The sequence below is a fragment of the Symphodus melops genome, assembly GCF_947650265.1.
Source record: "Symphodus melops genome assembly, chromosome: 16".
Classification (NCBI taxonomy): Eukaryota; Metazoa; Chordata; class Actinopteri; order Labriformes; family Labridae; genus Symphodus; species Symphodus melops.
Window position 1 is genome coordinate 13,032,407 of NC_136706.1, and position 26,594 is coordinate 13,059,000.

The 26,594-nt window shown below is 39.7% G+C and overlaps 1 protein-coding gene across 1 annotated transcript in view; it reads left to right on the forward strand.

Moving 5' to 3' along the window:
- The window catches only part of mmp17a (matrix metallopeptidase 17a), a 92,509-nt gene that overhangs the window by 48,467 nt on the left and 17,448 nt on the right, over positions 1-26,594 (forward strand). Inside the window, exons 4-5 of the mRNA XM_079364539.1 lie at positions 17,414-17,700; positions 26,240-26,416. Coding sequence (XP_079220665.1) covers positions 17,414-17,700; positions 26,240-26,416 — 464 coding nt within the window. The remainder of the gene's footprint in view (positions 1-17,413; positions 17,701-26,239; positions 26,417-26,594) is intronic.

Consider the following 26,594-nt stretch of genomic DNA (forward strand, 5'->3'; position numbering starts at 1 on the left):
CAACAAAGGACACAACAAAAGATTTGCAGGATGGTGGCACTAGAAAACCACCTGCTTCTTTAAATCATATGTAGGGAAACTCAGAGCTGTATGTCATTGGAAGCACATCTATCATGCTAATGAATATTAGACGCCCTCACAGAAAATATTCATCGGTGTGGCCAGATGGGGTCAAATGAAAGTCTTGGGATGGTCAAACAAAATCAAAATCAATCACTCAATTTCAGAAATGAACGAATGCTCTTGTATTGTGTGGTATAGGCGGAAAACTATTTCAGACAACAGACGTTTTCTTCCTTAGGATAACAAGTATAGGCTACAATCATGACCAAAAGGAGTTGATTGTAACAAACAAAATATGCACTGGGAGTGAGCGATGAAAAACACAGCCTTCAATAAAAAGGCCTACTACCGCTCAGTGAACAGAAGGCATTGTCTTTTCTTTGTTCACTCAGCAGCTGGTGTCTGTCTCATCAGTAGCTAAGTAACGTTGCTGCATGTTGTATCTGTTGCTGTAAAACCAGCCGAACGCCGTTACACAGTGCTGTGTGCTCCAAAAACTAAAGACTGCCTATAGCCTAGTTTTTAAATGCACGTGCACCGTTTGTTGTTTGTCTGACTTCTTTTTTATACTGTAATGTTGTGTTCTTTCATGTACGGCACTTTTATCAGCCGCTGCTGTTTTTATTACATTTGATTGATTGATTGACTCTAAAGCAAAGCCACACAAAGCTCTGCGAAATGAACGATCCAAAAAAAAAAAAGGTGATACGATCTCTGATCAAAATCCATGATAAGATCCCAACTATGGGATTTGGGATCTTTAACACCACCAGTAATAAAGAAAAACACACAGATTATTATTCCGCCACACTGAGGCTGGATTTCTTTCTCCCTGGTGGAGAGATGGGCTGTGATGTAAAGGGTCATTGCTGCTCAGTCAGTCAGGAAGCCGACACAAGGCACCACAGTCTGAGCAAAACGTTTGATAAAAGCTCCCCGCTTCTCACTCCAACCATTAATGTTCAATGGCCATGCCCATTTTAAACCAGCTGTGATGAGGCTGATAAGAGAAGCAGTATGGAATTAACTTTTGACACGATGTAAGGATTCTATTTTTTTCTTTCTTTTTTTAACAAACTGAAAATGAGTAGTATCAGTAAGAATCTCTCTTAGTCACATACAAACTCTGTAAGTAGGACTATTACCTGTTTTGTCTTTCTGCCTCGTTAATCATATTCTTACTTTAATCTTGTGTGCATGTCTATAAACTCCTTTACCTCAGACCTGCTCAGAACAGGCTGTTTCTGCGTCTATCGTTTAAAATGTAAGTGAGTTTTGTCTCTTTGTCTTTGTTTGTTTTGCCCCTGAAGACCCTCTTTAAGGTCTTTGGGGGCTTCGGATTTCTCGCACCATGCCTGATTGTTTACAGTGAGCAGGCAGACTCAGGGAGCAGAACGAACACCTAGCTGTGGGAGTCTCATCCATTTGTGGGAGGGGTTACTGCCCTTTGTGATGTCACCATGGGGACAATCTCCAAACAGCCTGTTTGAGCCCACAGTTTTTGAAACATGGAGCAGGCAAAAGACAGAAATTAAGGACTTTTCTCATAATCGGGGGGTTTGTAGACAGGCGAGGAACACATATTATGCTTGAAAAACATAGTCAAGTGTAATTTGCATAATATGTAAGCTCAGACAAGATAAGAAAAAAAGATCAAGCCAGCGTTCATGCAGGCAAAAATAACCATGTGAAGACGGAAAATATTGACTTTAGGGCATATAGGAGTTCTGAACACTGATAAACTTTGAGTATATGTCTCTATTTTTTTTTAAGATGAGGATCTGATCAAACATTTCCTTGAGAAATAGATAAATAAATCACTTGTCAATAACCTGATAGTGTGAAAACCTTGAACGTGTCCTCTTCACTGAAATATTGCAACAACTTTTGGAGTTTTCACAATAAAACTTAACTCAGACATTTATGGCCCACAGAGGATGAATTGTCATGCCTTTCTATCTTGACATGTCCTTTGCCACAGACAAGATTAAGTATTGGATGGACACACTAAGTTTGTTATGCATGTTAAATTGCTTTTCGAGATAAATTACTGCAGCTTTGACAAAACTTTCAGTTTATTTTCCACCTCATGTCATGTCCTAAAATTCAACCAAATATTTCAAAATATAGGAATTGCTCATGAGATACAGTAGAGCATTATTCAAGGTAATTATTGGGCAAATATTAACCTTACATGTTAACAATTAAACTGTTATCGTGAAGATGTTACCATAGCATGAGTTCATGAGTTCAGCATGAGTTCAGTCTCACCTGCACATGGATAGCGAGCTACAAGGAGACGGGGACAGCTCCCTTTCTCTTTATTTTAAAGCCCATATTTGACAGACATGGTAACAGTTTCACCATCTGTAACACGGCGTTCTCCCTGAGGCGAGTCAGGAAGAGCAAGCTGTCCAGATAAAATTACACTCACATCCAAGTCCTGCATCATGGCTCCAGATCATTCACACATGCACACACACACACACACACACACACACACACACATCACAAAGTATAGTCTAGTATGCTGTGACAAAGCCTTGGACAGCCCTGGGCTGATTTAACCCTTAAATCAAGCCATAATTAACGGTCTAGTCTGGCAGAAAATAAACGTTTTTATATGCTGTACTTTAGTCACCATCAACTCTCAAAAGACACTCATCATTTAAAGCAAGCTGTGTTTGGCTTCAAGTGCTGGTGTTTGTTTTTTTGCATTTAAAGGGATACTTCACCCATTTACATGAAACTGTGTATCATTAGAAACATGGTAGTAGTGTTGAATGGTCGTGAATCCAACCCTCATTGTGCCCTGAGATGAGAAAAATAGGTTTTTCTTTGCCTGGAAGTTTTCTTCATGTGATGCAATATGACGCTTTGTGCATCACATGAAGAAAACTTTCAAGCAAAGAAAAACACATTCAACACTACTACCATGTTTCTAATGATACAAAGCTTCATGCAAATGGGTGAAGTATCCATTTAAGCAAGTTGTGCCAACTCCGATGGATGCATGCATGATGGCTGTTTTAAAGTGGACCTATTATGAAAAATCCAATTTTACAGTGTTTTTGAATACACAGTATATTTAGATAACCTGAGTGTCTACCAACCTACGTAACCTACGTAAGCCTTACGACACAGGGAAAAATGCTCAGTTTCAAAGTTGCTTCCATCCATGGACTCTACCGCATTGCATTTAAAAAGACACACACCAAAATGGAGTGTTCTGAGAGAGCTGGTTTCTACGGGGTCATAATCCTCCTCCTGTTGATTGAGTCATGTTATGTTTTGACCACAGCACAGATGTTTCATTTAGACCACAGGAAACTGTTTGAAAGGGTGAATAAAGGGGGATAATAAGTCCTCATAAATACTTGTAAACAACCTCTGAGCACAGGCATGCAATTTCCTCTGCAGGACAGTAAGGGTTGCGTGTGTCCTGAGAATTTTTAATGTAATGTTTTCCCATTTTACAAGTTTAGCAACTAAAAAAGCAGCACAGTCCTTTTGTCGATTTTCTCCTCAGCATGCAAAAATAAAAAATCATTTGACTATCAGCCTGTGGTTTGTAATTTCTGCACAGCTGGAACACAAATCTCTTAAGCTTAGTGATACATGAAGTGAAAGTTTTGGCAGTTAGAATTAAGCATGAACATTCTTCTATGTTGTGATTCCGTCATACACCTTCGGCACCTAACAGCTGCAGAGTTTATGAAATGTCTTCTTGCTAATGACACGTCTGGTTAAACTAAACGCATACAACACATACAAACTGTAATCTGTGTGTCACCCATCAAAGCGTCGTTTAAAGCTGCTTTGCAAAACAGAGCTTTCTTATAGGCCCATTGTTATTATTATTTTTTTATTATTATTATTATTTTAATCTTCATCTTCTCTCACAACAACACACAGGATAAGAGTGTAAGTGGTTGAATTGCCTGGGTTTAGATGAGGAGCAGGTTGTTTACCGCTGACAGGTCAGCACGACTTCTCAGTTCAGCTGCTGTGTGTAGCTGACAGCTGGAACACACTGAAACAGGCAGGGTGGGTTGTGAAAGTGTCAACTAAGCTTTCAGAATATGTGATGCTGAGATATTGTTTTTCAAGAATGAAAGTGTAGGGGGCGCCGATAGCTCAGCGGCAGCGACAGCGCGCGTACCATGTTGCGAGGCCTCGCTCCTCGCGCGGGCGGCCCGGGTTCGCGTCCGGCCTGTGGCCACCTTCCCGCATGTCTCTCCCCACTCTCTCCCCCTTTCCGACTCTATCCACTGTCCTCTATCAATAAAGGCAAAAAGGCCAAAAACAAATCTTTAAAAAAAGAAAAAAAAAAAGAATGAAAGTGTGGATTCAAAGCACTTCAGTTTGAATACGGTGCTGGTATTTAAAACGTACATAGCCAGGCTTCCTTTTCGAGTAAGTTGTACTTTTGTTTGGTTTAATTGACTGGTCAAGTAATTCCTTATTTTGAGATGAAACTACTGAATTTGGAAACTACATTATTAATCTATCAATCCATTAATCCTTATTTGTATAGCGCCAATTTCAAGATCAAGATAGTTTAGGTAGGTAAAAGACCTTACTGATAGCTAAATGACAAAGACCCAACGTTAATCCATCATGAAACTTTCTTTTAAGGGCGCGAACACTCTAGCAAAGTTGTCCCTTACTGCATTTTAAGCACGTCAGCAGCCACACAGCCAGAACACTCCAGGATTTTGCAATATTGAAGGCTATCCACTGTGTTCCTGTGTGCTTGTGCTCATGCATGAACTGCACCATACCGAAGCATCACCCCCTACGATGCATGTCAAGGCCAAGGAAGTGTACCATGCTCAAGCAGAGGTGAAGTGTGTTTGGCCACAATCCGATAGCAAGTGTGATCGCACCCTAAGGGGCAGAAATCTTGGACACGACCACAGACTGTGACGGGCTTGATAAATGGGATAGAGGGAGCTACAGAAAGAAGGATAGGGACAAACAGTGAGGGAGGCTCTTTAGCAGCAGGAAATCCCCACCGACAATCCAGAGGAACCATATGAGACATGAGAGCTCAGGTGCTCCCAGGAAAGTATATGGTTTAATATACATATTTAGAGAAGCAGGACACGTGTGCAGCACAGAAGAAGTAGTAATGTATTTGGTGGACATGTACTTGCTAAACAAGAATTTATGTGTCGGAGGAAAGTCTTCACTCTGTCCAGGTCAGCCCGACTTAATGAGAATGGGCTGCTGGCCAGATAGGCCATAGCAACCTGCAGAGGGATGGTGAAGTGAGCACCCTAATATATCCCAGACAGGGAAGAACAAAAAGGCGAAATGAAGTAAGATCCACAGGAAAAAAGCAGGACAAACAGGGCACTAGAGGATTGAAGAAACAGGTCGATGAGCAGAAAAAATGGGAAGGCAGTCGGAGCATAAGTTAGGTGTAGCTGCAGTAGTTGCTGTGAAAGAAGGAGATATTGAGTTTGAGTACAGTTGAGACTGAGAGATGATTGTGGGGGCAGCAGTATGTAGATGAGGAGTATGTTTACTGTTGCTGCTTGTGTTAAAAAGTTCTCAGCTTTTTTTTTTTTTTTTTTTTTATAGTTATAGCCAAGTTTGAGATTTACAAATCAGTCTGGCTGCTTCATAGATTAACATTCATTACACTCCATATAGTGAAAAAAAAAAAACATTAAAAGAAGATTCTTTTTTATAAGTTTCAGCATCAGAGGCATCCAATGAAATATTCATATATTTACTAGTATTTGGACTTGTTCATCAACTGTAAACTTCAAACCAGTGCTTTTAGTTCCCTGTTCACTCAGGCTTTATGACAGGCTTTATAAGAACCAGATGACACTGCAAGAGGGATGAGTAAAAAGGGATGAGTCTCTCGTCACTGGGGACAGCATGGTTATGGCTTATTGATGATAAATTTCTGAGTTACTTTGCCCATGTGGCATTGCCCTCCTCTACTGAAGCGTCCATTTTGAGATACAGAAACTTTTTCAGGCGTCCGTATATGTTTGTGTAAGGTCAATGGTACAGTCTGAGTTGACCTGGAAAACCAGGTGTCAGCCGTCCAGCATCACACTGCACCAAAGCTGCGCCAACATCTGCTTCACGAGCATGCACTCTGCTGTGAAGACTTGCTGTTTTGTGACTGGAACATTTCAACTTCTTTTTTTTTCCCTTCTTCTTCTTCTTATCACTCCCTCCCTCTTTCTCTCTCTCCATCTCTCCATCCTTCTCCTGCCAAACTCCTACTGCCGATCGCACGCCGCACGGCGCCTGCAGCTCAGCCCCGCTCAGCCTGCGGAATCAGGCAGTCTGTCTTTCAAATCCAGTGAAGCAACCTTTCCACTCGCAACTGTCAGCCAAGTTTGACTGAAATAAAGATCTATAGTCCTCGTGTCTTTTGTAGCTCTTTTTGTCAGCCTGGAGCTGCTGCCAAGAAACAGATGGTTAATTTAACGGGCTTTTATTACGAACACTTGTGGATTGCTATTTTTGTTATTTTTTATTATTATTTCTGATTCAGTCCCATTTTGAGAAGATACCATATGGTATTGTTTTTAAAAAAAAAAGCCACATTGTAATATATTGATGTTCTATGGAGAACTGCAGCTCCAGGAGCTTTTGGGTGCAATAAAATACACGCAGCTTTCATCCGGGTATTTCGTTTAATGTGAAAAAGGCAGCGTTGCTTGCCTGCTTTTTTATGGACTAACTTTGTGAATTACTTAATACCAACTGTTGTACTCTTGTGCTCAATTATTTTGTGAGGCGGAAAATCATCGCTAACACACTGATCAACAAGTGTATAAATATCCCATCAATCTGAGACGAGGCGCTGGGTTGTGCACAAAACACTTTGAAATGACACGTTGTGAAATGCACGTTTGTTTGTGAAGTAGAACCCAACACACCGTCTTTATTGTTGAAAAATATTAATCTTCCCGAGGTGTGCTGCATCACGGAGACAATGTGCATAACAGAGTGGAAAAACTCATTTCTCCCCTCATTTCAGATTCATAACAGCGTTGGGCTAATGACCTCGTAAAGGCGGACTCAGAGACATTTTCAGTAAAGGACATTTGAACCTGATGGAGAATGTGTCGAACTTTTGTAAACACACAATCACTCCGCGAAACAAAGTGCTTCCCTCACATAGAGGATACCTGGACGGGCGAGTATATTTCCGGGTATATAAGTATATTTCCGATCTGTTTTTTTAACATGATTTATAAAAATCTGAGGGCAGGAGAGAGAGAGAGCATGTGAGAAAAGACCTCAATGCTCTGTGCAACATAACAAAAACATGTTTTAAAGATATTTCAAAAGATACTCCCCCTTCAGGGAGGGATAAAACAGCAAAACCAAGAAAGCAGAATGTTGTCAGCTTTAGGGAAAGAGAAAGAGAGAAGGTCCAATGTCCGTACACCTCTCTTGTAAATGCACCTTTAGTCGGGTGCCTTGCTCATACCAAAGCTGTAGCTTCTCATGGCTTCATTAAAACAACATTAATGTACAGCTGCTGATGCTGAACTCCTATAAATAACAAAATATCGAGGGGGAAACTTTTTTAAAACACGAGGCGTAGTCGCGTTTGTGTCTGAGCTCATGTGTGGGTAAACTGAACAGATTAAAGTAGTTTGTCACAAAAACTGAATGGATGTAGAGGGGAGACACATTTCATATAAATACACATCAAATATTAAAATACACCCCAAGATAAGAGTGAAATAAAAACTTCAGGTTTCTCGTCATTCTGTGGGAAACACTGCTGTGTGCAACAGAAGTCTATATTACGTTTATTTTTCTCACAACTTGCTGAATGAAAGATTTTTTGGGACTATAACTTTTTAAAAGACTCTAAGTGCTCTTAAATGTTTTTTTTGTCTGACTCAGACGTGCACATTTTAATCTTTTTTTCTGCTTCCTCACTATACTGTAGTTCTCGTCTGACCTACTATCTGTAACAGTGCCCCTCTCCCTTTCCACTCTTTCCTCGGCGTCCTCTTCCTCCATCCTCTGTTTGTCAGTTAAGCACCATATCAAAAGATTCACAGTCTGCCCAGGACTGCCTGCTCAGTAGTGTCAGGGTGTTCTTTGATGTAAGCAGTTCTTTATGGAGGTATTATATTTGATTGATGTGGAAAAAGTCTGACAGCACACTCTGTACTCTGATATTTATTTGTGAGTCAATGATGCACACTCAGGAGCTGTGTTGCTTCTAAACAGCCCACAGCCCCTGAGCCACTGATGATTCCTGTTTTATGCTGCAGCCAGAAACTCTTACATCTGCACTTTTTTTATTTAATTTTTTTTTTCCAACCAACTCGGCTGTGCTTGTGTCTTTCCAACTGCTCATCAGTCACGGTCATGAAATTTTAAGGAAATAAACATTATCACAGAGGCATCGCTGCAATCAGCCGCAAGTTTATTCCTGAGCTGAAACCATTGAATCATATGAACTTTGGCTGTGTGATTGCCTGTGACAACTCTTGCACAAAAAAGCTGTAAGTTTTTACTCTTTCATTTTTTTCTTTACAACAAACAATAGATTCTTTATTCTGAATCACTCATTGTCAATTTGCACATAATCCGTGTGCTGCTGTTTGTCAGCACAGCACACTAAGATCCTGATTTGCAAAGACTCCAGTTTAAGAACATTAAATTGCGTGTTCGCTGCAAAAAATAGCACATTTGGTTTGTGGGCGTTTTGCGGGTGATCTACGAAGAATATTTGTGTGAATGAAAACAGGTGCGAACCTTGTGGAGGCGGTAGTATTTAAGTCAGGCTTTCGCGTGCTGTCTGACGGGGGTACAAGCAGTGGTGAGGTCCCCAACTCAAGCGTCCTACAGCGTAGCTGCAGGGGGCTGTAGAGGCAGGAGACGAGCGTGATAGGGAGAGGAGCGCACCGGAGGGGGCGAGCAGGGAGAGAGACGCGCAACACGAGAAAAAGTAAATTCCCTATTTTAAAATAAGGTTGGCGAAAAAAAGGGAAATAGAATAATAAATTACAATGTTGAAATTCTTTAGAACGCAGAGGCTGTTCAGTAATATTAGTTGAATCATTGTGTTTCTCTTTGTTAACTATTATTGGAATAAAAAATAAATGCATGTCATTTATGTATCTGTCATTCCAAACATGTTAACATGTGGGGGGAAAAAAGCGATCTTTATACCTTATTTTATTGAGCTCGTCTCCTCCTTACAGCAGCCTGTTTTTAGATTCAGATACTCAAAATAACCACAATTTTTGCCTGGCTTGGTAAATCACAATGCATGTACTAACTTAACTTCTTTGCATTTTCTCCTCCCGGTAATTTGTACGCTACGGCAGAAGTGCCCTGTATTGCATATTCATTAAGGCAAACATGCCTTAAGACACTATTCCATTCTTGACAGCCTGCTATAAGCACATATGAAGCTGAATCAAACTTTCCTCGCATTATCAACATTACTTTAAAACAGACACAGAATGAACAGCAAATCCTCCTCAAAAAGACAAAGCAACATGTTGTTTGCATATTTTTGTCTTTATTCTCGCCTGATCTTGTAGTTCTGCTGCGATGTTTAGCTGCATGGCTCTGCTACGCTGCGGTCACCCTCCAGAAACGGACCAAGTGGGGCAGGACGCACACCGTCCGACGAAGCCAAACCGTGCTGCTGATAGAACGCAGCACACAGGATGATTCATTTGTTAACTTTAAATAGGTATACAAAAGACCACAAGAACCAAAATGGAAGCAAAGAATGATTATAGAAACAGTGAAAAGTCCTATCAGCACGATAGTGTAATGTCTATTGGCTGCTTCAACACTGTCCTTTCTGGTGATTGGAGGCTAGCCTTAAAGGAGGCTATAACTCTTTTGAACCAGAAGCTTGAGTGTAATGGAAGTGTAGTGTAACCTACCGCTCTACTGCTATCTAATAATCTATTTAAGATTAAGATTTACTTTATTGATCCCACAAAGGGAAATTCAGTTTTTACACTCTGATAATCATGCACCAAACATGGCTGAAATATACACCTGCACAAACAGGACATGCACTAATGGAGAGATTGATGGAGCTGCCCCTGGCAGGCGCTCTGGAGCTGGGGGGGGGGGGGGGGGGATTTGTGTGTGGGGGAATTTGCTCAAGGGCACCCAGGCAGTGCTCAAGAAATGGTCTGGCACCTCTCCTCTACCAAACAAATTTCCATATTTGGTCTGCACCGGGACTTAAACTGGCAACCCTCTGGTTCCCAACCCAAGTCACTGTGCACCTGATAGGGTGCACAAAACTTATCAGTTGATTTTGCTGTAACATTTTTCAAAAGAAAGGAATTTTACCTTAGTCAAAGGTTAAACAGATTAACTTAAAGATGGATGACATGATGGCATCCAAAAGTGAAGCCAAAATACACCCAGCCAATAATGAGAACACCCAGTATTGGCTGGCTTCTGCACAGGTGCTGAAGACTGCCTCAGCCCTTGGGCTTCAGTCAGTATAGAAAAATATGGTTTCATGGTTTTGAATTTAAATTGCTTAATATTATGTTGTTTTTTTAGAAGCCTGGAGTCAATTTGTTATTTGATGCTATACAGTAAAATGGGGTATGAAGCAATGATTGGCAGCTTATTGCGGCACCTGGAGTGCAGAATAATTAGAGAAAGAAAGGCAAAAGGAAACTTAACAATCACACCAGTCACTTCTTCAAACCACCACAGGAATCTTTTCACCTGTGGACTGTGTTGAACTGAGCGATCTTTTTTTATGTATGAATGAGTGTTTTGGCTAGAGGAATGGGCAGGATGTCAATACCTTGGGTCGAATAGCCAATCAGTACTGCTTAGTCTTCTGACATCACCAGCACAAGAAGTCAGTGCCAAATGGGGGAAGTATGTGGGCTTCACTTTTGTGTGACTAGAGGAGGCCGAGACCCATCTTCCATCTTTTTTTTTTACATTCAATAGTTAATCACAAGTAATATAGGCTGATACAGGTGTGTATTGCACTGAACCTCATGAAAAGGAGCAGTAATAGAGGACAGACATGTCAAGGAGAGCTTTTAAATCATGATGTTACTTTAGCAAAGGGCTCTGTGGACAATAAACCTCAGCCATCAGTGATGAATAATGGCATCGTCAAATAGCCCCAACGCTAGAACACAGCTGAAGTTTGGTTTGTAGGTTTTTGACCTCGTCCCTCCCAGTGTGGCAGTGAGAGAGAAAGACCCGACCATAACAACTCCCAGATCGGATAGCATCCATTTATGACTTGTGGATATTTATTACAAGAGGTGGCAGCTGGAGAATTGAATGTTAGTAAAGCTATTAGATGTGAGTTATGGATGTGAGTTATATTTATCAAATGAAGACCACTGTGGCTAGAACAGTTGTGACATGTTGGGAAATATGAATGTTCAACTTCCTTGAGAGAGTTAGATGTGTGGTTTGAACAGATTGTAGTTAAACTACATTTGTAAAGAGAATAAAATGCCATCTTTTGACTTTACATTTTAGTGGAGATATAAAATGTTTTTTGGGGGTTTTTTTGCAGTGTTTTTTTAGTCTTTTTAATTGAATGTAGTTCTTAATGGTAAATGGACTAAAGAAACCTAACCTTGTATAGCACTTTTTTAGTCTTCTGACTACTCAAAGCGCCTTTGGCACACTTATCCATTCACACACCGGTGGAAGATCTGCTATGTCAATGGGAGTGGGAGCATTTTGGAGTTCAGCAGACATGCAGGAAGGAGGGTGCTGCAGGTATTGCTATTGCTGATACGTACTGCTTCCCTGTTACCGAACCCATGCATGCCCTTTGGAGTTCAATCATTTCTCTGTGTTAAACTTTATTACAAAATCTTTTCCACACTGTCTGTAAAAAAAAAAAAAAGAAAACGCATCTATCCCCTCTCTGAATCTTAATCAACTTACAGTTGAGATGATTGTTATTCAACTGTTATGGCAAGGAGATTATCTGTATAAGGTTGGGTAATAATACAAAGAAAGGGAGTGTTGAGCAATTTGTCTTCTCATTGAAAACTAAGAAAGAATAGCTCCCATGAAATTTGTCTTTCCTATGCATCACTGTTAGTTTTTTCTTCTCTCCTCTCATTTATTCATACACACAGTGTTGGGTTTGTCTTAGTGCAGTCCAGTGCAGATAATAAAGTACTTGTAAATGTAATAATTTGGATTTTGTTAAACATTGATCTGATTCTCAGTCCTGATTCTTCAGGAAAACTTTGTATTGAGTAAAAACTTGCTGTCTTCATTTAATGTGATCATGTCTGCGGTAGAGCCAGTCATCTCTCAACCGGACGGTCTGGGGTATGATCCCCAGCCCCTGCATCAGACATGGCGCATGTCTGACACTTTATCTCTGACACTTTTTTATAGCACATTTAGCACACCAAAGTCCTGTACAAGCAAAAAAAAAAACACTATAAAAACAATAAATGAAATAGGATAGAGTGAAACACACATATAGAGTGAAACACAATAAAAATATAATAAATAGGAATTAAAAAATCAAGCTCAGCTTGTATTAAAAGTTAGAGCAAAGAGGTGGGATGTGACCTGCAGTGTCAAAGTGCTTTCAGTATTCAGAACACTGAAACACGTTTATCATCATGCCTTTACCGTTTAACCATTTGATTACTAAGGACAATATTAACTATTCATTTAAAAAAATGATAAAGATGATGCATTTCAATGTTCTGATTTTTTCACACGTTAATCATAAATGAAGAAAACAATCTTCAATAGCCAACTGAGGCTTTTGTTTGGGATATTAAACTTCATTCGACATACTACATATTGTATCATTGTTTGCTTCGATAAAGATAATGAATGATATAAATTGGTAAATCATGTTGGGACGTATTTGTCCTTAATAGTCTGCAAGACTGGTGTAATCTAAACTGATTTCATTAAACTGTGAATAATCTCATCTGACCACAGTTGGTCACAGTTGTTATTTTGTTGAAACAGGGACACGGTAACTTGTTCTGTAAGGATGAGATTCAAAGACCAACCAAAGGGTTGCGACACCCGCTTCACTTTATATGCGCCTATACTCTCCCAATGTAAACACAAGCAGTTCCCTAGATCTCCTCAAGACATCTAATATGCATGGAAGGAATACTCTGACCTTGGCGGACTTGCTTACAATTACACACACACACCCACACACACACACACACACACACACACACACTGACAAACACATTTGGCAAACACTTAGACACTGACAAAATGAAACACTGCGCCTCTCCATCTTTCTCCCTCATCAACATTTTCCCAAACACACACACACACACACACACACACACGCACGCACACACACACACACACGCACGCACACACCGACCTACACACACACACCCACGCCACACACAGTTGCAAACACTCTGGTCTGTCTGAATTAAGACTAATAAGCAGGTGAATCGTCTGTGGAGGCTAAGCTATTAGCATTGACCTTGGCTAGCTGTGGTTTGCAGTGAGGGTCAGGCTATCTGTCAGAATGAATAAGTGAGCTACACCGGCACATTTGTGTGGACAAATCAACACAAGGAAATACTCCCAGGAAGTATACTGCAGGTCTCTCTATAGGATATATCGCTTCATTCATTTGCATCTTAATGAGCTAAGCCTTACATTCAAACTAACTCTTACTTATTGGTTTGAGCTTACGCTGCTGAGGCCACCCATGTGTTTTGTGACAACACGCTGACAGAGACGTATTTGCTACTTAATGCCTTAATTAGCTGCTCTAATGAACTCATTTGCATCTCTGGGTCCTTTTCAGACATGTCGGTAACAGCAGAACAACAGGCAGCTTGAGCGTTCACTGTAGCGAGAAGCAGAGAAAAAACATCAGGTAATGCGTGCCTTGACTGGGGAGGATATAGACTCTGAGATTAACTTGAAGACTGCAGTCGAAAGAAATGCAGTAACACGGCAGACTTTAGGGGTTTTTTTATACTGCAGGGCTGAACATATTCTTGTATTTTTATCTTCAATAGTTTAACAGTTAAATTCTGAACTATCAAAGAAGGTTGCCAAAATCCTTCAATGATTTATAAAGCATATAGCAAATTACATGATAGTAATATAATTGACCATTAAATAGGCTGATAATGTAAAAGTGCATGTGAGGAGTTTTTTAGCTCGTTTTGAAATGTACTTAAAATGAAACCAATGTGTCCTCATGACTTTAACAAATAAAACAGCAGTGACGAGATCAGTCATTTCTATATTGTTATTATTGCCTGAAAACCAAGCGGCAACCTCTGGTCTTAACAAATGAAGGCAATGCTGCAGTGCACAATCCTGTAGTATGTTGAGTGTCTGCTTAAGGCTGGTTCCAGGAGCTCTTGAAGTCACATACACATGACTGGCAAAAAAATCTGGGTTTTTTGCAGCGTTAATTAACCCGTTTACAGCCTGGTAGAAAAACAAAAAAAAGGACTTATTAGTTATTGTCATCACTGATGCACTGTACAGGGGTTGAATTGTATTTAAACGGTTGCCTTCTGATTTTATGAATGATGCGTGTTATCCATAGATAGGCGTAGCTGACATGATTGACATGATTGATTGGGTCGGATTAAAAGGTTTTTACAGGAGGCTTAGGGTGCGTTCGGATTGTCCTTCCTATCGCCTTTCATTCTCCTTTTTTCCTCAACCCCGGAAGCGTTTAAGTGGCGGTCATGATCAGAGTGGTTCGAATTCTTTACAAGTTAAGGAACGGTGGGTCAATGTTTCCTTTATAACCTCCTTTAGCATAGGAGACACCATTCTTTACAAAAGGAGATAAAGAAGTGTCGCAGCACAATTCCTTGCGGCCGCACCTTTTATAGTGATTCGCTCATCCAAACATTCACGAGAACTAACGATCTGTCGGAGGAGAAATGTGGAGACGATCTGCATTTGGTTTCTACATTGATTTGATGTCTGTCTGTCTGTCTGTCTGTCTGTCTGTCTGTCTGTCTGTCTGTCTGTCTGTCTGTCTGTCTGTCTGTCTGTCTGTCTGTCTGTCTGTCTGTCTGTCTGTCTGTCTGTCTGTCTGTCTGTCTGTCTGTCTGTCTGTCTGTCTGTCATGAACAAGGTGAACTTTACTTTTATACGTTTGTGTATCATTAGTGGAGATGCTTTTCTGTTATTTCATGTTGATTAATACTGGAAAAAAAGGGACACAGATAGGATAGGATAGGATATAACTTTATTGATCCCCAATGGGGAAATTCGGGCGTTACAGCAGCAGTGGAGAATCAAAACAAAAAGTCAAAAATTGAATAAAATAAAAACATAAATGCAATCCAGGTAGTAAGGGGGGGATATATACAGAGGACTATAGAGTGGTGGACTCAGCAGGACAATGAACAAGATAGTAATAATATTGTGCAGTAAATGACATGTTAAAGTTACCAGTGAAGAATTTAAAGTGACATTTGTGATCAGATCATGGAAGTTACCACTGCAGTAATCTTCCTTAACAACTCTGAAGGATCTGAAACCCAGAGGTGAACTCTGAACGTGATGCTGATGTTGTAAAACGATCAAAGTGAAGTATCCTGGTATCTTATAGCCTACCTTATATTTTCATTCACACCTCGTGATTGTTAGGATTATTTCACCGGTAAGAAGACACACGGGAAAGATTTTTGGATGAGCTTTTGGAAGTCCATTTCCTGAACATTGTAGTTCCACCACGGCAGACTGAGACAGCATTTCCAGCATGGCGGCTGCTGCCTATGAGCCTCTGGAGCCCCCTGCAGCAACAGATGACATGCCTTGACCATTAATATTTACAGTCTAAACTAAAAACGCAGGGATTGCATTTCAGACCACACAGATTCCCAGATTAGTGATCGTGTAATTGTAGAGAAGTCAGAAAGTGATTATTTGTGTTGAAGCATTCCTAACAGAACAAAAAAAACAAACAGACAACAGATGATTTTTATTGAAAAACACTTTTGTTTTTGTTTACACCAAAAACCAAAGGCCTATTCTCTGCCACCTTCAGGTAAATTAGAGGGCTTTAAAGGAGCTATTCTCCCTTTTTGTTACAATTTTTGTTACAGTTGAGTCTTTTGCTTAAAGAACCTACTGAGGCATAAAATGTTGCTCCCCCACACTGAGTGAAACTCCTTTTAATATGAATCAGTGTGGGTTCATCAGTGATTCATTTTGTGAAAGCCATCCATAGTTAATATGATAATATTGATTATAGCTGCTCTCAGAATTTCTAAAATGTGATACATCTTGAAGTTTTCCACACGGAGCTCACCGTTTTAAACTTTGGCTGCTTGGCTCAAAGGACATCTATATGTGATGAAGTGCCAGTTGAGCTGATTGTAGGTGGTATGAAAGTCAAACTGAAACCGAGGTTATCTCAGACCGAACTCGCTTGTTTGTACAAGTTTGCCTTGAGTAATGATTTAAAAGATTTAAGAGGTCTGCCTCGTATGAGCTCCTCCTGTCGGCACTAAAGTTTGACTTTGACAGTAATGTCCAGTCAGCCTCAGTTACAGTCTCAGTTCATCCAAACAGCTGCTGCCTTGACACATGTGGGGATGAAAGATCTTTAACCTGGCTGGTGGCTAAAGTTGTTTTGAATTGGAAATTATCCTCAACGGCGGTGCAAAACAATTCAGCAGGTCATCAGGATAAAGGTTGGAGGTTGTTGGGAGACAGAAATGCTGTTTAGTTTGTAAGTCGAGCTTGTAAGGTCTTGATTTCTCATTGCATCAATTTAATTTGAAGCGAAGCAGCCGGTTATTGCTGACCTGAAAGAGACTTGCAGGTGGTTCATCAGAAATTTGAAAAGCTTGGCCGCTAAATAGGATATGTTGAAGTCACACAACCCCTGTGTTTTGTAACAACATGGTGTTATCTACATAATTATATAAATCTGCAATGGTGACCAATAGCAGTAATGTAATTTAAACCATAAGAAAGTTGCATCAGACCTGTATTCCAATGCCTACCATAATGTTTCTGACCTTGCCTTGACAGAGATGAGGAGTTTGTCTTAACAGTTTATCTTGTACTTGTGATGACAAAAAACCTAATGGCATCATCCAAGTATCGAAGGATGCAGGTGAAATGAACCAAAGAAGTTGTGGAAAGTCAAGATGGTGGACGAAGCAACAAAGTCAGATGCTATAATGACAGTTCTTTGGCTTTACACCAATACTTGTAATTCACAGTTTCAATGATTTGAAACAAACTTCAGTGGATGACGCATCTTCGATGGTCTTTGCATAGCAAAACTGCAAACAACACAACTAACTAAAATTCTTAGTTCCTCTTCTATTTTTTTTCTTTTCTTATCCTTCTCCTCCCTGTCTTCCCTCAGAGTGCGGACCTTCCCTAAGGATTCAGCCTTACTGGGTAGGGACACTGTTCGAGCCCTGATGTACTACGCTTTGAAGGTCTGGAGCGATATCGCGCCGCTTAACTTCCACGAGGTGGCGGGAAGTGATGCAGACATTCAAATCGACTTCACAAAGGCCGACCACGATGATGGATATCCCTTTGACGGGCCGGGGGGCACCGTGGCACACGCATTTTTTCCCGGAGAGAGGTTCACAGCTGGAGACACGCACTTTGATGATGACGAGGCCTGGACCTTCAGATCTCCAGGTGAGAAACTTTGCTTTTAAGAGTCAAGTGTTGTACACACGCGCTTGTGTATTCATGTGCTAAATGAATTATTAAAAGGCAGCGTGTGTCGACATCAAAAGGAGTGAAGAAAATAATGGGGTTGCATAAATATTGAGTGACATTGTTGGAAACATCTCCCTGAATTATCTCTATGAAACCAGTAGCAAAATATGAAGATTTGAAAGTCAGAGCCTGGAAAATGAAAAACTGTTTTGAACTCGTTTACTCGCTAAGACTTCCATATCCCAAACTAGAACACGAACTGTAATGTGTCAGCCCAGCTGTACGTCTACAGTATAGTACCCTTTGTTCATGTTCCACATTCTATAATCAATCATTTATATGTAGAACTTTGAATTTAGCATGCAAAGGCTTCATACGCAGGTTTCAGAGTTGTGACTCATACATGCAGTATATGATTTTAATCAAAACTTTATTGGGAAGCATATAAGTTATCCTCACCTAACCCCTTTGTGTCATAGACAGTCTGGTGAATATGCCGCTGATTAACAGGATTTTATGATGATTGTTCTTGAGGGTGGGGGTGGGGGGGGTTGTGCAAACTAGCCAGTGTCTCTTTATGACAAGGGATAGAGATGGAAAGTTCAGTCTCTCAAATAATGGTACAGCAATTAAAAAAGATGACGGACAAAAAGGAGTCACGCATAGCTGCACAGAAACCTTTTGTTTTGCTATTCGAAGTACTTGTAGTCACCTTGTGTGTGTGTGTGTGTGTGTGTGTGTGTGTGTGTGTGTGTGTGTGTGTGTGTGTGTGTGTGTGTGTGTGTGTGTGTGTGTGTGTGTGTGTGTGTGTGTGTGTGTGTGTGTGTGTGTGTGTGTGTGTGTGTGTGTGTGTGTGTGTGTGTGTGTGTGTGTGCAATTGGCCCTTTACAGCTAATTTTAGAAAAAGGTAATTACTTTGTGACTCTGTATTACATGAATGCGAGATTAAGGTTTGACACAAAGCATTTTGTTAATGGTATGGTATAAAACCTATTAAAACAGAGATAAGAGAGAGCAGCAGCTAAAACCTTCAGGTATTATACTCAGAGAAAGAGTTACTTATTGATGTTGTATGATATATTGCATTTGGTACTTTCACCTTAGACTTCATTGACCTCAATCTGATTTTCTGTTCATGTAAGTAAGATCTATTTTTTTTTTTTTATATATATACAGTTTGTCTTAAGAGGTTGTACAGTATAACGGTCCAGTGTTTGACATATTGAAAGAATTGGCCAAGCGTGGCCACAGAAGAACATGGCGCAGTGTCCCTTGACATATAGCAGCTTAAAACCTTTTTGTTTAGACGTTGCTTTTGATGAATCTTTTTTGTATATTGTTGTGATATTGTGTTGTTTGCCTTTTTCTGTATGTTTATCATCCTTTTTTTAAAGCACTTTGTGACTTTGCTCTCAAAAAGTGCTATAAATAAAGTTATTATTATTATTATTGTAAAAAGCTTTTTGGCAGGCGGGTCGTTGTAAAAAGCTTTTTGGCAGGCAGGTCGGTTCAAAAGTGTGACCCAGGGGTGAATTACCACACAGACCTACAGGGCCCGGGCCCAAAGGCTCATGGGGCCCCTAAGCCAGAGCTCCTGTGTGAAGTTGCTGTTACTTTTAATGTTGCATAGTCATAGGGCTCAGTGGTGTCACTTGCAGGGTCCAAAAAAATCCTCCCAAAAATACTAAAGGAATAGCCTGAATATAAACCTATTTGTCATCATGGTCCTCTCAACTATAAGGGGAGCAATAAAGAAAAGCAAAGCCATCTCTGTCTAGACTGGAGGGGTCCTAGGGGGGACCTGTAAAGTCCATATGCCCAGGGGCCCAATATTTTATAATTTGTCTATGGTGTGCCCACACAATAATCTGACACTGATGCATTTTTAAAGTTATATGAACAACCAAAAGAAAATAGCTTATCCCAGCCCTACATCTGAAAGAAGTATTAACGCTTGCAGTTTAAACAGTGCTGTGGCCAGTCTGTCTAAAATCAAAGGCATGATTAAGTTAATTTTTTACAGATAAAACAAAATAGATGCAAGGACCATGTAATGAGCTTACAGCCTCCTTTTTTTTTTTTTTTTTTTTTTACATCATCTTATTGTCTTTTTACTAAGATAACTATGGCTTTATATTACAGACACGTTCCTGGTATCAGAACTTATCCAACTCTTAGCAAGAAAGATAACAAGCCAACAGTCTTCATACCGCTCACTTGACGAATGTTACTGACTAAAACCTCAGGCTGAATAATAGGATCCTATATGATGTCAGACTCCCCAAAGTAGCTTTTAATATGTTACAGCAATTCGATCATTTCAAATTTGAACTCACAGCAGTTTTGATTTTTCTGGGTATGACGTTTTAAGAGTCATCTGCAAAGATGTTATGTTTTTACCCCAATCTACTCCTTTCTTCAGAATGACACTATTCATAACTAGTCATAAGTTACTGAAAGTCCAATGAGGTGACAAAACGTCAAGTGTAAATCATCTTTCCTTGTTGGATGTTCTAGCTTTCAAGGTTACATCTTTTCCACAACGCATTGAAAGATGATTTGCATCAAAAGAAAGTCGACGTCAGGCATCCCATCCCTCTGTAAAGGCAGGAAAGCTCTCTGTGTCTTATTGCCAATCAATATCAATAAGAAAAAAACAACAACCCTGTGCTGAATTCTTAAGCCTTTTATTATGTCATCTCCTATTTGAATAGAATTAGAGTTATTGTGATTTTCAATATAAATATTTTACTGGAGACAACGTTATTGTACCGTGAATATTGCCTTTGTGATCTTTTCCATTCTCTTGCTTCAGGACTCTCACTAAAGGCCTTGAGCAATTTGGACTTATCTCAAGACCAAGGTCCTTGCTAATTGTACCATTTCAAATCTCTTCTTTCTCTCTAAAACATTTGAAAAGATAATAGCTACCCAATTAACTATGAAACTTGAGAGCAAAGTGCTACTTAGATGTTTAAGTCTGACATTTAGGTAATTTCACAGCACAAAAAATTAACTTTTAGAAGTTATTTCCAACTACATGCAACACCGTCTCTGACTCTTACACTTATATTTGCATTAGTAATATTCGATGTAGTAAACACATTCGAAGTTGTACACACATTCCTCATAGCTTTATTTTGGTTTTCATCATCTACTTGTATGCTCTGAGATTGTCCATGATATGTTTTTTGTGTGTAGTTCATTAGAATCTCATGAACTATAAAGGGTTTTGTTTTTTTTTGTAACTATGTCTTGAAAACAATGCTGATAACAGTGATGAAGTTGAAACATAAAACCATGTACTAAAACAATTCCCATTAACAGTAACCCTTTTTCAGACTTCCAATTCACCTCAATATACATTTTGTGTAAACAAAGAGACCCCCCCTCTGCATCGCCTCAAGAGGTAGTAACGGAGGCATTACTGGGGTGAGAAGGCATAAGCTTAGCTAGCAGGGAGCGCAGCACTGTGTGTGCATTATAAACGTCATAATATACTTGTATTACCAAAGAGCAATACAAGCTAGAGCCTCTGTTGTGATTTGAGTTGTGATAGAGATAGCCCCATAGAGTGCCATGTGCAAATCCAAGGCTGTCAATTGGTACCTGCTGTTAGTTTCTCTACCTGTACCAACAATGCTACAGCATGTCTGACTGTGTGTGTATGTGGCGTTCCCTCTGTGAAGGGGACACCAATATTATGCCGTTGCCGAATCAATATGAGTTTACAAGTAAGCATGGTTACGACCCTTTAGCGGACACGCAGTATGAAAAGGGCAAACTGTGAGACAGCAGAGTGGCATCATAACTCGCCTTGGATTTATCACAAGCCGTTGTGATGTTGGTGGGTTTTCAATGTGGTGGCAACGACAAGGTTGTCATTCAAGTGGGTCCAGCTGAAATTGACTGGGACCTTCTCTTTTTTTTTAGTTGTAGAACACATTTTCATATAGATGTGTTCTACAAGAAGCTTTTTAAAACGTTGTATGATTCAATTCTTAGAGATATAACTTTGCTACTGTGTAGCTGTTCCAATATTAGCAACACTCTAATCTTCAGAAATAGGTGCCACAGGTTACAATAAGGGTGCAATTAAAAAAACAGAGGGTTATCTTATGCATGACCCATATTAATGTAATGCATGAATCAGTTCAAGATTTATCATCCCGTAACTCATCAATGATAGACAAACAAGTCTATGGTTAAAGCTACACCGAGTCCACAGTTTAAAATATGATCTTTGACAAAAAAAAACATGTACAAGTTACTTTTAATGGAAATGTATCATCATGTGTGATTTCTACAATCCCTTTGATTAATTGCAAAGCTAATATTTACATGAGTACAGATGAAATTAAAATGTTATGCTCAAAACAGAAGAAAGTCTTGGGGGCAGACATAATTTGCAGAGTGTGGATTCACATTCAGACTTTCACTGGCCCACAGGTAGCACTGAAAAAACTTTATTTGCAATATATGGTACATTATCTTCTTTTCTTTTTTTTACACAAACTCACAGAATTCTCTTTATTCCCCAAGCATTTACCTTCTAAGGTGTATTGTTTTTTATTGCTGCATGTTGAAAATGTATCATTTAAATAAGGATCATTGATTTGACAGTCCCAATTTATTTTTTTATAGCTGCAATCAGTCGCTCAAATGGTTCTTAATGATCATCTTTCAACAGAGCTGCCGACATGCATAATTTAACATTCTAAATATTCACAAAAAGGAGATTATGCATACTTTCATTTGTCTCAATTATTGTTTAACAATGACGTGATCTCTCTTTGTAGCCACTTAACCCTGGGCAGGACAAATGTTGACGCTGTTAAGGGAATTGTCAATGAAAATATACAAACTGGCTCAAAAGGAAAGTTAACAAACAGAGCTTTTATTGACTATAGGATATGTGCCGTTTTCTTCCAATAATCGGTACCAAAAACATTGTGTTGTAATCCAGTAAATACACCAACATTTCTTTAATACACCTTGTGTCCATGAGAGGGCACATTGAAGTGTATGTTAAAGGATTTGTCACATAATATGAAACATATTTCAGTAAGTGCTCCAGGTTTACTTTACAAAAACGATACAATCTGACTTCTCTATACTTTCAGGTTTTAAAATCCAAATTAAGTTTAAAAACATTTGATCAATCCTTTAAAAAGCAGAGGTCCTTTTTTTCCTTTTTCATACTTTTTTGGGCAGTCTAATCTCGGAATATTAAGATCTTGATCGTCTGAGCTGTATCTGAATTGAATAGCTTCACTGAACTTCACTGTAGAATGTATATTGTGTGTTATGGCTTCTTCACTGTAAGAAACGATCTGCAGGATCTTAATTGGAGCCTCTGTGACTGTTTAAATCACTGTCATTTATTTTAAAGAACAATGAAATCTTTCAAAATAATCAATTAATGCACATATTCTGCTTGAGCAATTCTTGCAATAACTGAGCCCATTGCAAGTTTTGGAGTGTTCATTTAACAATACCTGAGTTTTCCAAGACAACAGGACATTTTTTGTAAAACAGTGTCTCCAAATTTACCTTTGTTGAAAAATATCAATATCTTTAGATATTTTCTGAATTAAATAATAAAGTTTATCATCAGACATTTACAAAACTTGCTATGTTGAAGTATTAGCTTCTTTGACAAAAATTCAGCAGCCAGTATTTTCTCCTGAAAGAAAGCTCTTTCCATTTTTGTGAATTTAGAATTGCAGTATCAGTTTCAATCACTAGGTGTCAGAGTAACGTATTACTCCTTTAATCTTTAAACATCAAATAAACAAACACATTTTCAAACCTGTCATCTAAACAAATGGGGAATGTGCTGAAACAGCTGAATCATCGTCCTCTGTTTCGTTCATTCTTTATGAACACATCAATGGGTTTTTTTTGTTTGTTTTTTGTTTTTTTTTTCATTCCAGCCCTTTCAGTCTGGCTTTACCTGTATTATACAAAGCAAAACAACATTTGGTGCTTCAGACATTCTGATAGAAGTATTGATTCTCGACTCATCATGTTGCAAGGTAATGAAAGGTACTACAAGGATTCAGATGAAAGAAAGGGAGCCGGAGGCTAATAGTGTTCCACCTACCGTATGGCACCAATCTTTATTAAACTATTCATTCAGAGCCGCAGGCTACGATCGTAGCATTCAGAATACATCATGCTATCTCCAAGGTAAAAGTACCACTTAATATATTGTATTTAGTGTGCATCAATGTGATGAGATTTTTTTTTTATAAATGTTCATGTCATAAAATCTGCTAAATTGGTGTATTACCATACAATAGAGTATCTTCGTTCCTCTGTCTCTTTGGTCTCAAGCTCTCTCTCTGTCTGTCACTCTCTCTCCTGCTCTCTGCTTTTCTGCCATGGGTGTCGAACTCAATGGCTCTCATTCATCCACCCAAATCTCTCAGCTCTGACTTTGTCCGGAGGCATTAGGGTTTTTCTCTGTCAACCTCAGACGGACTGTAAATACCATGACATGGTGCCTACTTTGCTCTGAATCCCTGCTCTCTCCCTGTCGATCCCTCCTTTTATCCATCTTTCCTTCCTGCACCGTGTGCTCCTGTAGATTAGAACTGGCTCTGGGCATCTCAAAGTCCCAGATATTTTGGGCACAAGTGCATGTCCCCAATTGTCCTTTTGTCTTTTGAGAGAGCACAGCGCAGAGATGTTGCCGCGGCGAGGCCAACATGAGGTTAACAGAAGGCAGACTTCAGCTCAGCCACCATGGAACTCTAAGCTTTGCCTCACACACTAACCCCCACATTTTTGCAAATCTAAATCTCCAAACCCCTGTTTTTGTCTTGCTTAGCGGAGCCAGACAATGACTTTTTGGAGGCTTTGCCCTTTTTTCTTTTTTAGTTGAACATCCAGGGACATGTTCTTTAATAGCCTGCAGCCTGTTGAGGTGTCTTTCTGCACTCAGATTTTGATTGGCAGCCTAGAGGCTCAGGCAGTATTACCATAGTTATCTCACTACTGCACATGCCTAACAGCACTTACAGCCACCGGAGCTGCCTGTCACGCCTCTTAACTTGCAACCTATAGAGTTCACTCCTAAAAGGGATAAACAGGCAAACAGGGATTGTGTTGGCTTTACAAAAGTCACAAACTTTATGCAGTAAGGTGATCTCTGTTATAAACGAAGCTGAGATCTTTGCAGGGACCCTGAAAAAGTTGATGATGCTTTTTACATGTTTCCGCTCACATCCCCAAAACGACAAAGATTCATTTTTGAAACATTGAGAGGCACCAAACAGGAGCCATGTCTTAAGATTTGGAGTGTGCAATTTATTTGTCAAGTAATTTACTACCAGACTGGACAGCAAAAAATGCAGGACAGAAAAAAATGTGCTGTGAGTGCAACATCCTGAAGCTGCTGTTTTGATTGAATGGACTGCTCGCGTAAATAGGGAAGGCAAAACGCAATTTCCAAAATTGGATGGAGTGTGTTTTCCCGTTTAATTCCAGGGCAATCAGGAGAAACGTGTAAATGAAGTGAAGTAATATTTATCATGCAGAGATGATGTGGTTATAAATTATTTTCAGAAAGTCTGTGGGGCTACAACTCTACAGGGAGATGGGGTGATTGAAGATTGTGCCCTAAGCAGTAGGATGTATTCTCACAAGGAGTCCTGACATTGGAGTTGGAATAGCTTGCCGATAATGTCGCCTGATGTCAACGATGGCTTGAATGAACTGTGGGTAGAGAAAAACCATATTTGAAAAAAAAAACAACAAAAAAAACCTTAGCTTAGAGAGGATACATTACCCAGTTGATGTGAGACTTTTCTGACACTGAATAGCTTACCTTTAAAACGGTTCCTTTTGTAAAGTAGCTGCTCTACCATCTAATGCCATCTACCATTACATTTTTCATGAATTTAAGGATTTTTAAATCATTTACTCATTTAAAAGTGCGAGCTTTTAAAGTGTTGTACAATAAATATGCCCTGACTTGTCCTGCCTTACCTAGGTTAGGCAAACACATTCAGATTCGTCATTGTCCCATAAGGGAGAATTGGTTTTGCAGCAGGAGCACACAGGACGATAAAACAGGCGTGCAATAAAATGTTTTCCTTTTTCTTTAATGAGAGCTTCATTTTAAAGCTCAAAAATCTAATGATGAAAATAGAAATGTGCATTAAGTTGATGACTACTTTTGCATTTTCTCAACTGAATACAGTAAATATAGTGGCATGAGAACAACAAAGAAAATTGTAGAAAAATAACAATCTCCATGTCCTTCTCTCTCCCACTCTCTCTCTCTCTCTCTCTCTCTCTCTCTCTCTCTCTCTCTCTCTCTCTCTCTCTCTCTCTCTCTCTCTCTCTCTCTCTCTCTCTCTCTCTCTCTCTCTCTCTCTCTCTCTCTCTCTCTCTCTCTCTCTCTCTCTCTCTCTCTCTCTCTCTCTCTCTCTCTCTCTCTCTCTCTCTCTCTCTCTCTCTCTCTCTCTCTCTCTCTCTCTCTCTCTCTCTCTTTCTGGCTCCTCAGACTCTCATGGGATGGATCTGTTTGCCGTTGCGGTCCATGAGTTCGGTCATGCCATTGGCCTGGTCCACACGTCAGCCATTGAGTCCATCATGAGACCGTACTACCAGGGTCCAGTGGGAGACCCTCTCAAGTACGACCTACCCTATGAAGACAAGGTCCGCGTCTGGCAGCTCTACGGTATGCGGGAATATCTCTCTACTGCTGTGTGTGGGATGGAGAGAGAGAGAGAGAACAATTGATGAGGTCTGTCGAGAAAGGTTATTGATTAATGAAAACAAGGAGTGAGTTAATTGGACCTCTTTATAGCATATGACCTTATCACACTGCTGTGTGATACAGAGAGCAGCAGGATGGG